Below are 12876 nucleotides of genomic sequence, written 5' to 3'. Positions count from 1 at the left end.
GGGAATCCCTATTAACATGGGACAACTATGCTGCACACGGCAGAGTATCTTTGACAAATAACAATAATACATAATAATAATAATAAATGAATCAATGGAGAAATCTCTGAAGGAATACATGGATAAGTTCCCGAAGGATTCATTGAAACAAAAAAGAAAGACTCTCTGAATGTATTCATTCATAAAGGAATCGCAACAGGAACAACTGAAAGAATTTCGTGCAGGATCAGCTGAAGGAATTCTTGGCGAAATTAATGGACGGGGAGGGAGAATTCCTGAACGAATCCACGGATGATTTCCGGAAGGATTCCTTGGGAAAACTTTTGAAGGAATCTCTGCAGGAGCTCCTGAGAGAATACCTGGAGGAATTCTTGAAGGAATCTGTAGGGAAATTCCTGATGGTATCCCTGGTGCAATTCCGGAAAAAGTACGTAGAGGAATTCCTGAAGAAATCTTTGCAGGATTTTCTGCAGAAATCCTTGGAGGAATTCCTGAAGGAATCCGTAGGGGAATTCCTTAACGAATCCCTGGAAGCATTCCAGAAGGCATCTCTGGAGGCATAACCGGTGGAGTCTATGGAGACATTCCTGAAGGAATCCCTGGAATTCAGAAGAAATCGCAGAAGAATTTCTTTTGTAATGCTAGGAGGAATTTAAAAAAATGAATCCCAGAAAGAAAGGAATTACTGGAGAAACTCCTGATGGTATCCCTCTGGAAGAATTCCGGGAGGAATACATCAAAGAACTCCTGAAGGAATTTCTGAATGAAAAAGTTTTTTGGATTGGATACTAAATAAGGACATTTTCTTCAAATATCTCAAAAACAGTAGAGATATCGCAATTTTGTGGTCAAATTTGATCCAATTGGGGTCGACAATCACCGATTTAGTTTAGAAAAGCTATGTATGAAAATTAAATTCGAAATGTTTGCTCTAGCATAAATTCCACTTAACCCTTTGCGCCACCCTTAAATATCAACCGAAATCATTCATTTTTTTCACAGCTCACTTATTTCGACCAGTAGATCATTTTCCACATATCCCGGAGAGATTTTTTTTAAATTATCCCCACACTAATGTTGCCCTTTGCAACCAGAATTGACGAATTAGCACATGTATCTGTATACATAATGTACTTTTCAGAAGTCGAATAAGCGCTTTCGTTTTATCGTATTTCGACTACAGGATGAACAGGATGAAAAACATGTGTTATTTACAGAACAGCAGTTGAAATAATGTGTTGTTCAGTTGTTAACGATAATGTTCTGTGCTAATTCACCACTACTGAATAGGAGTCGAGGTGTGATCATTATTAAACCACGGGAAATTTATGTTTTGATTTGAGCGCTTCAATTCACCATCTCTAGGATGACGCAGATAGGAAGGCATGCCGCTGGCAATCGACAGGTCTCGAGTTCGAAATTTATATGTAGTTACTAGCTGTCCCGGCAAACGTCGTTCTGCCTGCCTACTGTGTTTTTTTTTTTACATGTAGCTCTGTAGAGAAATGCTCAGCAAAAGGGAATTTCAAACTTTCTCGGTTTCGGTGCGTTTCCAAATTATTTTTTCGTACGAACACGTCGGAGCCCTGCACGAATGAAACACTGATAGAATGGTGTAGATCCGTTGGTCCATTCCCGAGCGTATTCGTGACATACAAACACCATTCTATTTTTATTTATATAGATTTTTTCATAATAGTTGTTCATAGCATAAATACCAATCATAAACTCGTGTGGAAATTGAAAAAACTGCATTTATTTTTATTAATCATTTTTGCTAAAGCTCAATAACAGCTTTACTATATATTTGTAAAACGCTTCTAATAACAAACAGTTCAGTTGGTACACAGCACTATACTTTATAATTTCTCCAAATTTGTGTGCACAAAACCCGAACAAATGTTGTACCGTATTACCCCCCTAATTCGACACCGACTGTTGTCGAATAACCGGGGTAAAATTTTAATTCGACAAACTGGTCACCCTTCACCACCTTGCTCATTGAAATTTGGTAACTCTATTTTTGTTTTTAATTTGATTTCCGGATTTGTTATGAAACATAATTTCAACAGATATTGCGGTGGTGCGAAAGAAAATCTCGTTCTTTCTACGACTGTTGTTGCCACCCACAGTTTATTCCAGTTGGTCTCCAGGCGGTTTGGATGTTGAATAGCTCCAACTCAGAACTTCCGGAAATAGCGGCTGCGAGATGAGCAGCTGCGGGTGCGAGTTTTACCGTGTACATCGCTGTGACATTTGAACACTTTTTAATTCGACATATGTCGAATAAACGGGGTACGAATTGAAAAGTGTCGTATTAAAACGTGTCGAACCAGCGGGGTAAGACGGTACCAGAAAATTATCCAAATGTTATACAGCATCATACTGAATTAATTTGTCATTAAGGTACTTGCAAAATGAGTGTCTGAGATTCCACCCTTCCACACGCTTACTTTTGTGCCCACTAACTACAAATTAGAGCGAATTGTTTGTATGTAACCGAGACTAACTCTCGCACCCCTAGCTATCAAGCAGTCTGTGTTGCTGGTATGCGTAGACTTAATGATATGAAACATATTTACTGAAAAACTGAACAAAAAACGCGTTGATTTTTTAAGAGATGAATTTGTGGGAAAAAAACGCGTTTTTGTGGGATTCGAACCCACGAATTCGTATTCGCTAGACCGGTGCTTCATTCAACTGAGCCACAGAACAAATACGTAGTAGAAAGCCAAAAATGGAGTGTTCATGGTATGGTCTCGGAGTCAAGCTGACTTCCTATTCTGCAGAACCATTACCTGCTCTGTGGCTTAGCTGGTAAAAGTACCGGTCTAGCGAATACGGAATCCCATTCGAATCCCATAAAAACGCGATTTTTTTTCAATTACCAACATTCTGTTCCCTGTTCTAATGCAAGACCAGCTTCAAATAATTTAGTTCCTAAGTACTTCCAGTGATGACTGCACATGCACAGTGTTTCTGGAATATTATAAAAAAATGTAAAATCATTAGAAAAATCTTAAAGCATTTCCTGAAAAGAATGCTGCAAGATTTTTTTAAGAAGTTTATCCTGGATGGGAGGGGTTTCTTTTTGAGGATACCCATCTCATGACCAGCATCTCAATGACTCTCCGTTATCATAATATGTATCTTTAAAATTGATCAAAATCCTCGCGTAATTTCCCTTACAAAAAGGTGGCTGTAAATTTTTGAAAGTACTTCTTGATGAATTAATGGAGGCATCCTTCGAATAATTACTGTTAGAAGTACATGAAAAAATGTTTCTAGAATTTTTAGAATGAAATTTCGAGATGTACTTCTGGAGAAAATTGAAGCAGGTTCCTGTACTCCTGTGGAAATATATCTGACTTTCTTGTAACAGCTCCAGTTATTTTAAATTCAAGGCAAATGACAAAGAGAATCATAATTAACTCTGGCTCCGCTTAGGCCAGTGCTGTTATGGTAAAATCAGAGCTGATTACTCATGATTTTCAATTTTCAGCGCCCTCTATACTGGCAAGCCCCAATAAGAATGGCTTCAATATTAAGGTACACCGGGGCAAGTTGAAACGGGTGGGGCAAGATGAAACAGCGGGTTGATATGATGTTTTCTAATGATGATAAACAGTTTGATCGCCATAACACATAGTTTTTGATTAAAACAATCTTTTAGCGAAGGACGAATTTCTAAATTTTATTGAAATCTATTTCAAAACTTCGTGTTTCACCTTGCCCCACCCGTTTCAACTTGCCCCGGTGTACCTTACGCATAATTAAGAATTCAGAGGAAACCATTTCTCCTTCAGGAATTCATATTCAGGGATTGCAATATTGTTATGTAATTATTTCTGAAGAAATTTTATACGAAATTCTTCTATGAACTCCTCCATAGATATCTCGAGGATTTTTTTAAGGATTCCTTCAGAAACTCATCCCAGGAGGAAATTTATTGTTGAATTTATACAAGAATTCTACCATTACGTTTATTCGCAGTTTCTGCAGAAATTTATGCAGACATTTTAAGGTGAATATAGAACGAAGCCACACCTTGAATTTTCAAAAACACAAATCTAAAGAACCAAGTATCGCACTAAGCTGAAAAGGGTATCAATTGGTCACCACCAGCGGGTGACCAATCGATCAACTTTTCAGCTCGGTGCGATGTTTGGTTCCTCAGATTTATGCTTTCAAAAATTCAAGGTGTGGCTTCGTTCTATATTCACCTTAAAAGATTCTTTCAGAAATTTATCTACGAATAACTGCAGCAATTTTTCCTTGAACCTGCTTTGGGCCTGTTTATAAACTACGTACCCTTGAGGGGGGAGAGGGGTTTTCGGCCAAAGTCTACGGTCCATGCAAATTTCGAAAATTGTGTATGGACGAAAGTCTATAAGGGGGAGGAGGGGGTCTGAAATTGCCGAATTTGAGTCTATGTAGTTTATTGGCAGCGCCTTTTAGAGTTTTCCAAGATGTTTTTATGATCTATCTTAAGGAGTTTCTTCAAGTGCTTTCCCACGATTTTTTGTCCAGGAATCGCTCTAGAAGCATTTCAATTTCTTCTTGGAACCTTTAGCAAGGAGATTTTAAGAATTCCATCAGACAATCACCAAGAGACTTCTTTAGGGCTTCATTTAGAGATTCTTTCAAGAATTCTTCCAGGCATTTTTGTGAAATTTTGGGAAGAACTATAATTGCTGAGGCAATATCTGAAACAGTTGCTACATGAATCTTTGAAGGAACCCCAGGAAATATTCCTGACGGAGCCACAAGAGCAATTTGTTAAAAACAAATTCGAGCTGGAATTACTACCGGAATCCCAGAAAGAATTTCTTTTGAAATTTTTGAAGGAACCCCGAATTTCCCCGAATGAATTTCCGAAACAATATGTAGGACTTGTGTAAAACTCCATGGAAGAAGTGTCGAATAAATCCCGCACTTATATTTCTAAAGAATTTCCAAAAACTCTGAAGAATTATCTGAAGACATTTTTGAAAAAAATCCCTTACGGTTCCAAGAAGAAATCCGAGCGGGAATTTCTGAAAGAACCTCTGAAACTTTTTTTGAAGAAATCTTCACAGCTTTAACGACGGTTATTAAGTAAACATTTTGGGTATTTTTGTGGCGTTTCAGTCTTTTCGGGGATCGAAAACAACTGTATGTTGACTATTTCCAACGTTTGGATCCTTATTGGATCTTCTTCAGGGAATCCAACAAATTGTCTCCAGTCCCGTATAACATTTTGATTGCCAATTAGTCTTGAAGAGGCTTTTAAAACCGCCCTAAAACGTAATATCTTTTATTTTGGTTTTATGATGGTTCTAAGAACCTCTTCTAGTCTATTTGACTATAAAATGCTACTTGGGGTATAATTTTGGTAAAAATCTCAGGAAGTACTAATGAATGAATCTCTAGAGGAATATCGGAAAAAATACAATCCTGTAGAAACTCCCAGGAAACTAGGCTGACCGGATTTGTCCCGTTTAAATACGGGACATATGTTGAAAACTCTACATAAAGTAAATCGATGTCCAAAACACAAAGTGGATGTTATAAACAATGCCATTCGAGCTTTAAATGTTTGTGTGGCGATAATTTGAAAAATCAGCTGTCCCGTTAAATACAAGACGAATGGTCAGCCTATAGGAAATATTTCTGAATAAATTCTACAAAGAATCCGCAGAGAAATTCTTAGAGTTGTCCTACTTGAAGGAACCTCTGTATGAACTCCTGGAGGAATCTCTGGAGGAGTTTCAGCAGCCATGCGCCTCCATGTGTTTCTCAATTTCCTTGGAAACACAAGGCTGATAATGAAATCACCAGAAAACCCTAATTGCAAGCAAGAAACCTTGTTATTTTTTACTTTGTTCCCCTACTCTTGCCATTCTCTCTGTTCCGCCGAGAACCAGTCACTAAAACTCGTCCCCTGACAGGAATCGATCGTCATTTCGATTTTTCTTTTACGTTTCGTCATCTCATTGATTTTACATCTTCATTTCATTTAGATTAAGTTTCAATTCATTGGCATCAAACACTAAGACATCGTTTATCACCAATTGGTTCACCAAAACTTATCACTTTCAACTTAACAAACACTATCTTTATTTCCTCCCCCTTTTCCGTTTCAGTACTTCATTTTGATTTTCCTTATTTTCGTGACGATGCTCATCGGAGGCATCCTGGGCTACGTGTTCCGCGAGAAGGTATCCCAAACCATGCAGCAGGAGATGCACTCCTCGATGACGTTCTACGGCGCCTATGGCAAGCGCTCGATCACCCAGGCGTGGGACGTAACCCAGGAGCGGCTCAAGTGCTGCGGCGTCAAGCACTACAACGACTGGCGCGGTTCGATCCCACAGTCGTGCTGCCAGAAGACCTTCACCGACTACAAACCCTGCCAGGACCACCCGACGCCGGAGAACATCTACGTCCAGGGCTGTCTGGACATCACTTCGAATCTGATACGGGACAATGCGGCGATCATCGGGGCGTCCGGCATCATAGTGGCGATCCTGCTCATCTTCGGCATGATCTTCTCGTGTTCGCTGTTCCGGATGATCGAGTAGCGTGCGGGTTGCCCGTATAAACTTCATTCAACCATAACTTGTCATGAAAATTTTACCACTTGATCGCCTGTTTGTTGTTCTGATTTTATTTTTTTTTTTTGAATATCTACCTGAGAGAGCAAAACAAAAGTACAACGTGAGAGGGCGCTTACATTTATCTCTTGCAATTCAGAGTGGTACATTAGCTCGATGGATCTTCGGATGGTTAATCAGAAATATTACTTAAAATGAGTGGGAGTAGTAATCAACTCAATTTGAACAGTGTTCAAAGTCAGTCATGAAATAGATTTCTAATGAACCGGATCCATGATAATGTATTGCTCATAATTGTGATATGAATGTTGAATAACTTTTTTTTTTTCAAGAAAAGTTTTCCAAACATCTTTCAAAAACAATTCGCACGGAATCTCTACATTCGCATATGTAAATAGCAAAAGAAAAAATACGAATGCTACAATGCATTTAAGGTGAAGCGAAATCGCCTCAGAAGGAAATTCATAAGCCTAGAGCGTAAGTCGATAGGACGGAACTGTTGATCTGAAAGAAGGGCAGAAATTGCCACCAATAAAACGATCCTCCGCGGACATATGAAACCGATGATATTCATTCCATCCAACCAACTGTCGTCAATCCAATTTTATTCGTCTACTGCATATACACAATCAGATCTGAACGTCTGTGTCATTGTAAAAGCTATTCTTTAATGATAATGAATAAAGATTTAAGGAAATTTTATATGTTGTGTTTCATTTTAAGACAGTACCTACACTACACTCTTCCTTTTAAGTAGTGGCGAGATTGTACACTCGCCTGGTACACGGTTTATATGGAAAAATACAAAAAATAGAAAAACTCAAGTTCCTGTATACTTTTTGAGTTCCACTTTGGTCCCATATCAACTGTGCAAAATTTCAGATCGATCGGAAAAACTATATTTTAGCGCCCGCTATTCTTAGTTTTTCATACGATTTACTATGGGGAATTTTTACTCCTGCAAAGAAAAATCGCTAGGAGTCACCCCTAGATCCCTAAAAGTGAGTCGAATGATTTCTGTAGAAAACTTCACTAGGAATCAGACCTCCGAAGACAGCAAATCGATGCGACGTTCGTGGAAAAAGTTATTAGGCCTCACTCGATCAATAAAATAACGAGATTTTATTACACCGTTCAACACTAAATGTTGTTAACATGTAAGGAATAACAATAAATAACACTGATCGACAAAATTTTACAAAATTTGGTGTTATGGGATGAGAAAAAAAATAACAGGGGTTTGGGACCCTGGAAGCGTCATAGTGAAAGAATTTTTGAAAAATATTGGACCGGACCTTCACAGTTCAAAACCGAAGATTGTATGGAGAACTTGGGGTGTTCAGTTGATATGTGCATTGGAACGCGCTGTGCATATATTTAGGCGGCGTTAGACAATAACGAAACTAACCCAAATACTGAAAACGCCTAAAAATATGCACGGGACGTTATGATGCACATATTAACTGAACACCCCAAGTTCTCCATACAAATTTCGGTTTTAAACTGTGAAGGCCCGGTCCAATATTTTTCAAAAATTCTTTCACTATGACGCTTCCAGGGTCCCAAACCCCTGTTATTTTTTTTCTCATCCCATAACACCAAATTTTGTAAAATTTTGTCGAGCAGTGTTATTTTTTGTTATTCCTTACATGTTAAACAGCCTTTGCATGCCATTCGGTTTTCAGTCAATAACTTTTTCCACATGCCTCAGATCGCTTTGCGGTCTTCGGAGGGTTGGTTCCTCGTAAAATTTCCAACAGAAATCATTTCCCCATACTAAATCGTATGAAAACTTAAAATGGCTGGCGCTAAAATATAGTTTCTCCGATCGATCTGAAATTTTGCACAGTTGATATGGGACCAAAATGAAACTCAAAAAGTGTATAGGAGTAAAATGTCTTTTTGTGTCCCACGCTATTGTACACATGTGGGATTTTAACTTGAACAGACTCATAACTTAAATTAAAGTTCAGGTTCTAAAAGTGTGTCATGAGATTTTAGAAAGAGAGAGCTTATGCTTTTGGGTTCGAAGGGGCCATGAGCCCGGCGATGAAACAAAGCGTAATAAACGTATTCGAGGCCAGCGAAGTGGGACAACTATGCTACACATAGCAATATGGTGAAGTTTCAGATATTTTTATTTGATTTCACGAGGTTTTCAGAACGGCTTCAAGGGATTTTGTTGAACTAAATGGAATTCCAGATGCTTTCAATACCGTCCATTGTGGCTTAAATCAATCTAGTCAGCTTCCCAGGAAAGCCGTTTTCGTCAATGACTTTCTATAGCTCTGTGCGGTCGATACTGACGTATACTGCCTTGATGTCGATGAACAGATAATGCGTTGGGACCCGATATTCACGGCATTTCTGGAGGATTTGCCGTACGGTAAAGATCTGGTCCGCTGTCGACCGGCCGTCGATAAAGCCGGCTTGATAACTTTCCACGAGCTCATTCGTTTTTGGTGACAGACGACGGAAGAAGATCTGAGATAGCACTTTATAGGCAGCATTCAAAATAGTGATCGCCCTGAAGTTCTCACATTCCGAATGGTTGCTATTCTTGTGAATGGGGCAGATTACCCCTTCCTTCCACTCCTCCGGTAGCTGTTCGGTTTTATAGATCCTGACTATCATCCGATGCAGACAGGTGGTCAACTTTTCTGGGCCCATCTTGATGAGTTCAGCTGCGATACCATCCTTACCAGCTGCTTTGTTGGTTTTGAGCTGGTGAATGGCATCCTTAACTTCCCTCAGCGTGGGAGTTGGTTCATTTCCGTCCTCCGCTGCATTGGCGTCGTCGTTTCCTCCGTTGCCGTGGGCTGCCGTGCCTACGTCCTCCACGCCGTTCAGGTGCTGATCGAAGTGCTGCTTTCACCTTTCGATCACCTCTCGTCCGTCCGTCAAGAGGCCCCCGTCTTTATCCCTGCATATTTCGGCTCGCGGCACGAAGCCGTTGCGGGATGCGTTGAGCTTCTGATAGAACTTCCGTGTTTCTTGGGAACGGCACAGCAGTTCCCTTTCTTCGCACTCCACTTCTTTCAGGTGGCACTTTTTCTCCCGAAAAAGGCGGGTCTCCTGTTTCTGCTTCTGTTTGTAACGTTCCATGTTCTCTCGGGTCCCTTGCTGCAGCGTTACCGCTCGCGCTGCATTCTCCTTCTCCAAAACCGCTCTGCACTCTTCGTCGAACCATTCGTTCCGTCGATTCCGTTCCACGTACCCGATGTTGCTCTCGGCTGCGTCGTTGATGACTGCTTTCATTGTTCTCCAGCAATCCTATGGAGGGGCCTCATCGAGCTCGCCCTCGTCTGGCAACGCAGCCTCGAGATTCTGCGCCTATGCTGATGCGACATCCGATTGTTTTAGTCGGTCAAGGTTGTACTGTGGCGGTCGCCGGTACCGTACATTGTTGATGACAAAGAATTTTTTTGGCGCCGTTTGACCATTACTAGGTAGTGGGCGTCCGTCAATTAGGAGGTGGTCGATTTGCGAATCCGTCTGCTGTGGTGATCTCCAAGTGTAACTATGTGGAAGGCTGTGTTGGAAAAAGGTGCTTCGTATGGCCATATTGAATCGTAGACCGTTTTCGTTCGTCTGCTGGTGGGTACTGAACTTTCCAATCGTCGGTCTAAATTCCTCCTCCTGGCCTACCTAAGCGTTCAAATCTCCTATGATGATCTTGACGTCTTGGCTTCTGCAGCGGTCGTACTCGCGTTCGAGCTGCGCGTAAAATGCGTCCTTGTGCTTCCGGAGTGTGGGCTATGCACGTTTATTATGCTGAAGTTGAAGAATCGGCCCTTGATCCTCAACCTGTACATTCTTCCGTTTATCGGCAACCAACCGATCACGCGTCTCTGCATATCATCCATCACGATGAAAGCTGTTCCCAGGTCGCGTGTGCTGCTGCAGCTCTGGTAGATGGTACATATGTTTACCTCTAAACGTTTGCACCATGGGTTCTGTCCAACACATCTCCTGCAGCGGTACGATGCCGAACTCGCGGTCTGTCAGTGGATGGGCGAGTGCTCCCAATGAAGTTGAGAGATCGGCAGTTCCACGTACCGAGTTTCCAATCGCAAGTCCTTTTTGTTCGTTGGGGTCGTTGCCGTTGGTCTCGGTTCGTATTATTCTATTGCTGATTTTCCGTTAAAATGGGTTTTTACGGCTGGCTGGTACGGCCGGACATCAGTACACAGTTGAGCTTCCCTGGCGCTCGGACGTTGATCAGCCGCCCCTAACATAGAGATCAGATACTGTTAAGAGCAGCTCCTCCTGGAGAACAGACGCTCATGTTTACAGATGCAAAGCCCCCTTCCCTGTCAGTCTACGATCGAAATTCCCACCAGCAAGGATGTTTTCGATCACTTGGCAAACGTTTGTTCACAACTCAGTTCAGAAGCCCTATATTGAAATGTTGTTTTCGGCAAAGTTGCAGATTAGTGTTTTTCCTACAATTATCACCAAGGACGCCATATTCTAACTCTAGTATTTACGTCGTATAAGTATTAATACCAGCTACTCATACTAAACGATCGGATTTTTCGATCGTTTAGTATGAGTAGGTGGTACTAGCGCTCTAGCGCCGTATATATAAAAGTTAGAAAATGGCGTACACTAATCTACAACTTTGCCGAACACTACAATTCAATATTAGGTTTCTGAACTGAGTTATGGACAAATGAGTCAAACGATTACCATGTGATCGAAAACATCCCTGCCCACCAGGGTTGGTTACCCGATCTTCGCTAAGACTACTAGCAGCGCAGCCCGGCCAGCACCACGAGGAGTTAGGAATGAGGTTAACGGATCTTAAAGAGATCTGAATTGCGCGACATACCCAGCCTTCAGCGTGCCACCTATTCTAGTGTTGACGGCGATATTCGACGGTTCTGGAGCTGCTCTGGATTCTGCAGCACTTGTGTTGTAGAAAGCCGGTCATCATCAGGATGTTTTATGTCTTCCGAAAGCACGGAGAGATTTTTTTCAATGTAGTTAGCTTAATTCGGTGAATATTCTCTCCTGATCTGTATTCCAAGGAAGAAATGAAGTTCTCCTAACTCCGTGATCTTGAATTCCGTAAGGTTCGTGGACCCACGGCATAGGCAGGGATCAGCTGTAAAACTGCGAAATCCCACATCTTCCTGAATATGCCATCAATCTCGTGTTTCCAATCCCTCGCTGTTTGTTTTAGTCCATAGATTATTTTTCGTAGTCTGCACAAATCGTTAGGATTTCTGTTTATGAAGCATGAAAGATTTTCCAGTTAACTTTTCACATAGGTGTGCTGTTTCGATGCCCACGTGACGCACCATCATCTGATCCCCACTTGCAAGTATTGAAAGATTCCGAAAATACAGGGGATACTCAAAATAACTAGGACAGGTAAAATTTTCACTTTTCAAAAAATGTTCAACTCGCTGTAACTTTTCGAAACGGCTGGAGCAAACACTACTAGATCATAATCCGTCCCGAACTTTTGAGGATGGACTTGGACCAGCAATATGGTTTTGTATCTTGCCACTGATTGATCGGTCTTATTTTGCTTCCGTACTCCATTGTCTTACTAAATGCAGGTAGTTCAGTGATCATCAAGGTCCCGTTGTCACTGTGAGATGCCATCTCTTTAACCATTCCAACTCCCCATAAATCGTGTTCTGCACCGGACTTACCTTCATCGACTGTTTTCGATTCTGCTTGATCAACGATCTGTCTGATGGTTTCTGTGCATCTCTCCAGACGCACTCCAAGGTTCGACCGAATTGATCGAAGGACTGTCGCTGGTTCGTTTGAATATCCACAAACTTGATGCTCATATTTTGGTTCATCTTGATGCGCAGCCTTTCAGCCTCAAGGCCATCATCAGGCTCGGAAAATTGCAACGCCATCCTATTGAACAGAAATCTCATCCGACATGAACTTCGTTAACGCTTACATTCATCAGGTGCCGTGGATCCATCCAGAATAGTCTTCACTTAATCATAAATGTCGGATAAGGTACCCAAGAAACAGGACTAGCTGAATAACAGTTTCTTAAGTTAAAGTTTGCTTAAGAGTGGTTTATTCCTCTTTTGTACAGCAACAATGTTTGCTCGGTAATTTCTCTGCAGTTGAAGCACTGTTGACAATCTCTGTTATGCTGACGATAGTTCACCATCAAGGAGCGGGAATCATCCACTATGTTCAGCTGGTACAGGTCACTCACTCGATTTGCCGTCACGATTGCAGCGCCATTGAAAAACATACTGCGCCTTTTGTGCTCAAACATAGTACCGTAAACTGGGGT

At 41.2% G+C, this 12876-nt stretch overlaps 1 protein-coding gene across 8 annotated transcripts in view; it reads left to right on the top strand.

Moving 5' to 3' along the window:
* LOC109399618 (tetraspanin-11) overlaps positions 1-7060 on the top strand; it is an 80537-nt gene extending 73477 nt beyond the window's left edge. For all 8 annotated transcript variants that reach the window (XM_019672109.3, XM_062855836.1, XM_062855835.1 and 5 more), the window contains one exon: positions 6126-7060. In XM_019672109.3, the coding sequence (XP_019527654.1) occupies positions 6126-6563 (438 nt within the window). In that variant the 3' untranslated portion in view covers positions 6564-7060. The remainder of the gene's footprint in view (positions 1-6125) is intronic.
* Positions 7061-12876: the final 5816 nt, after the last annotated feature.

The sequence above is a fragment of the Aedes albopictus genome, chromosome 3 (genome assembly GCF_035046485.1).
Source record: "Aedes albopictus strain Foshan chromosome 3, AalbF5, whole genome shotgun sequence".
NCBI classification, from domain to species: Eukaryota; Metazoa; Arthropoda; class Insecta; order Diptera; family Culicidae; genus Aedes; species Aedes albopictus.
Note: the sequence above shows the minus strand (reverse complement) of the source record. Positions and strands in the feature narration are given on the sequence as shown.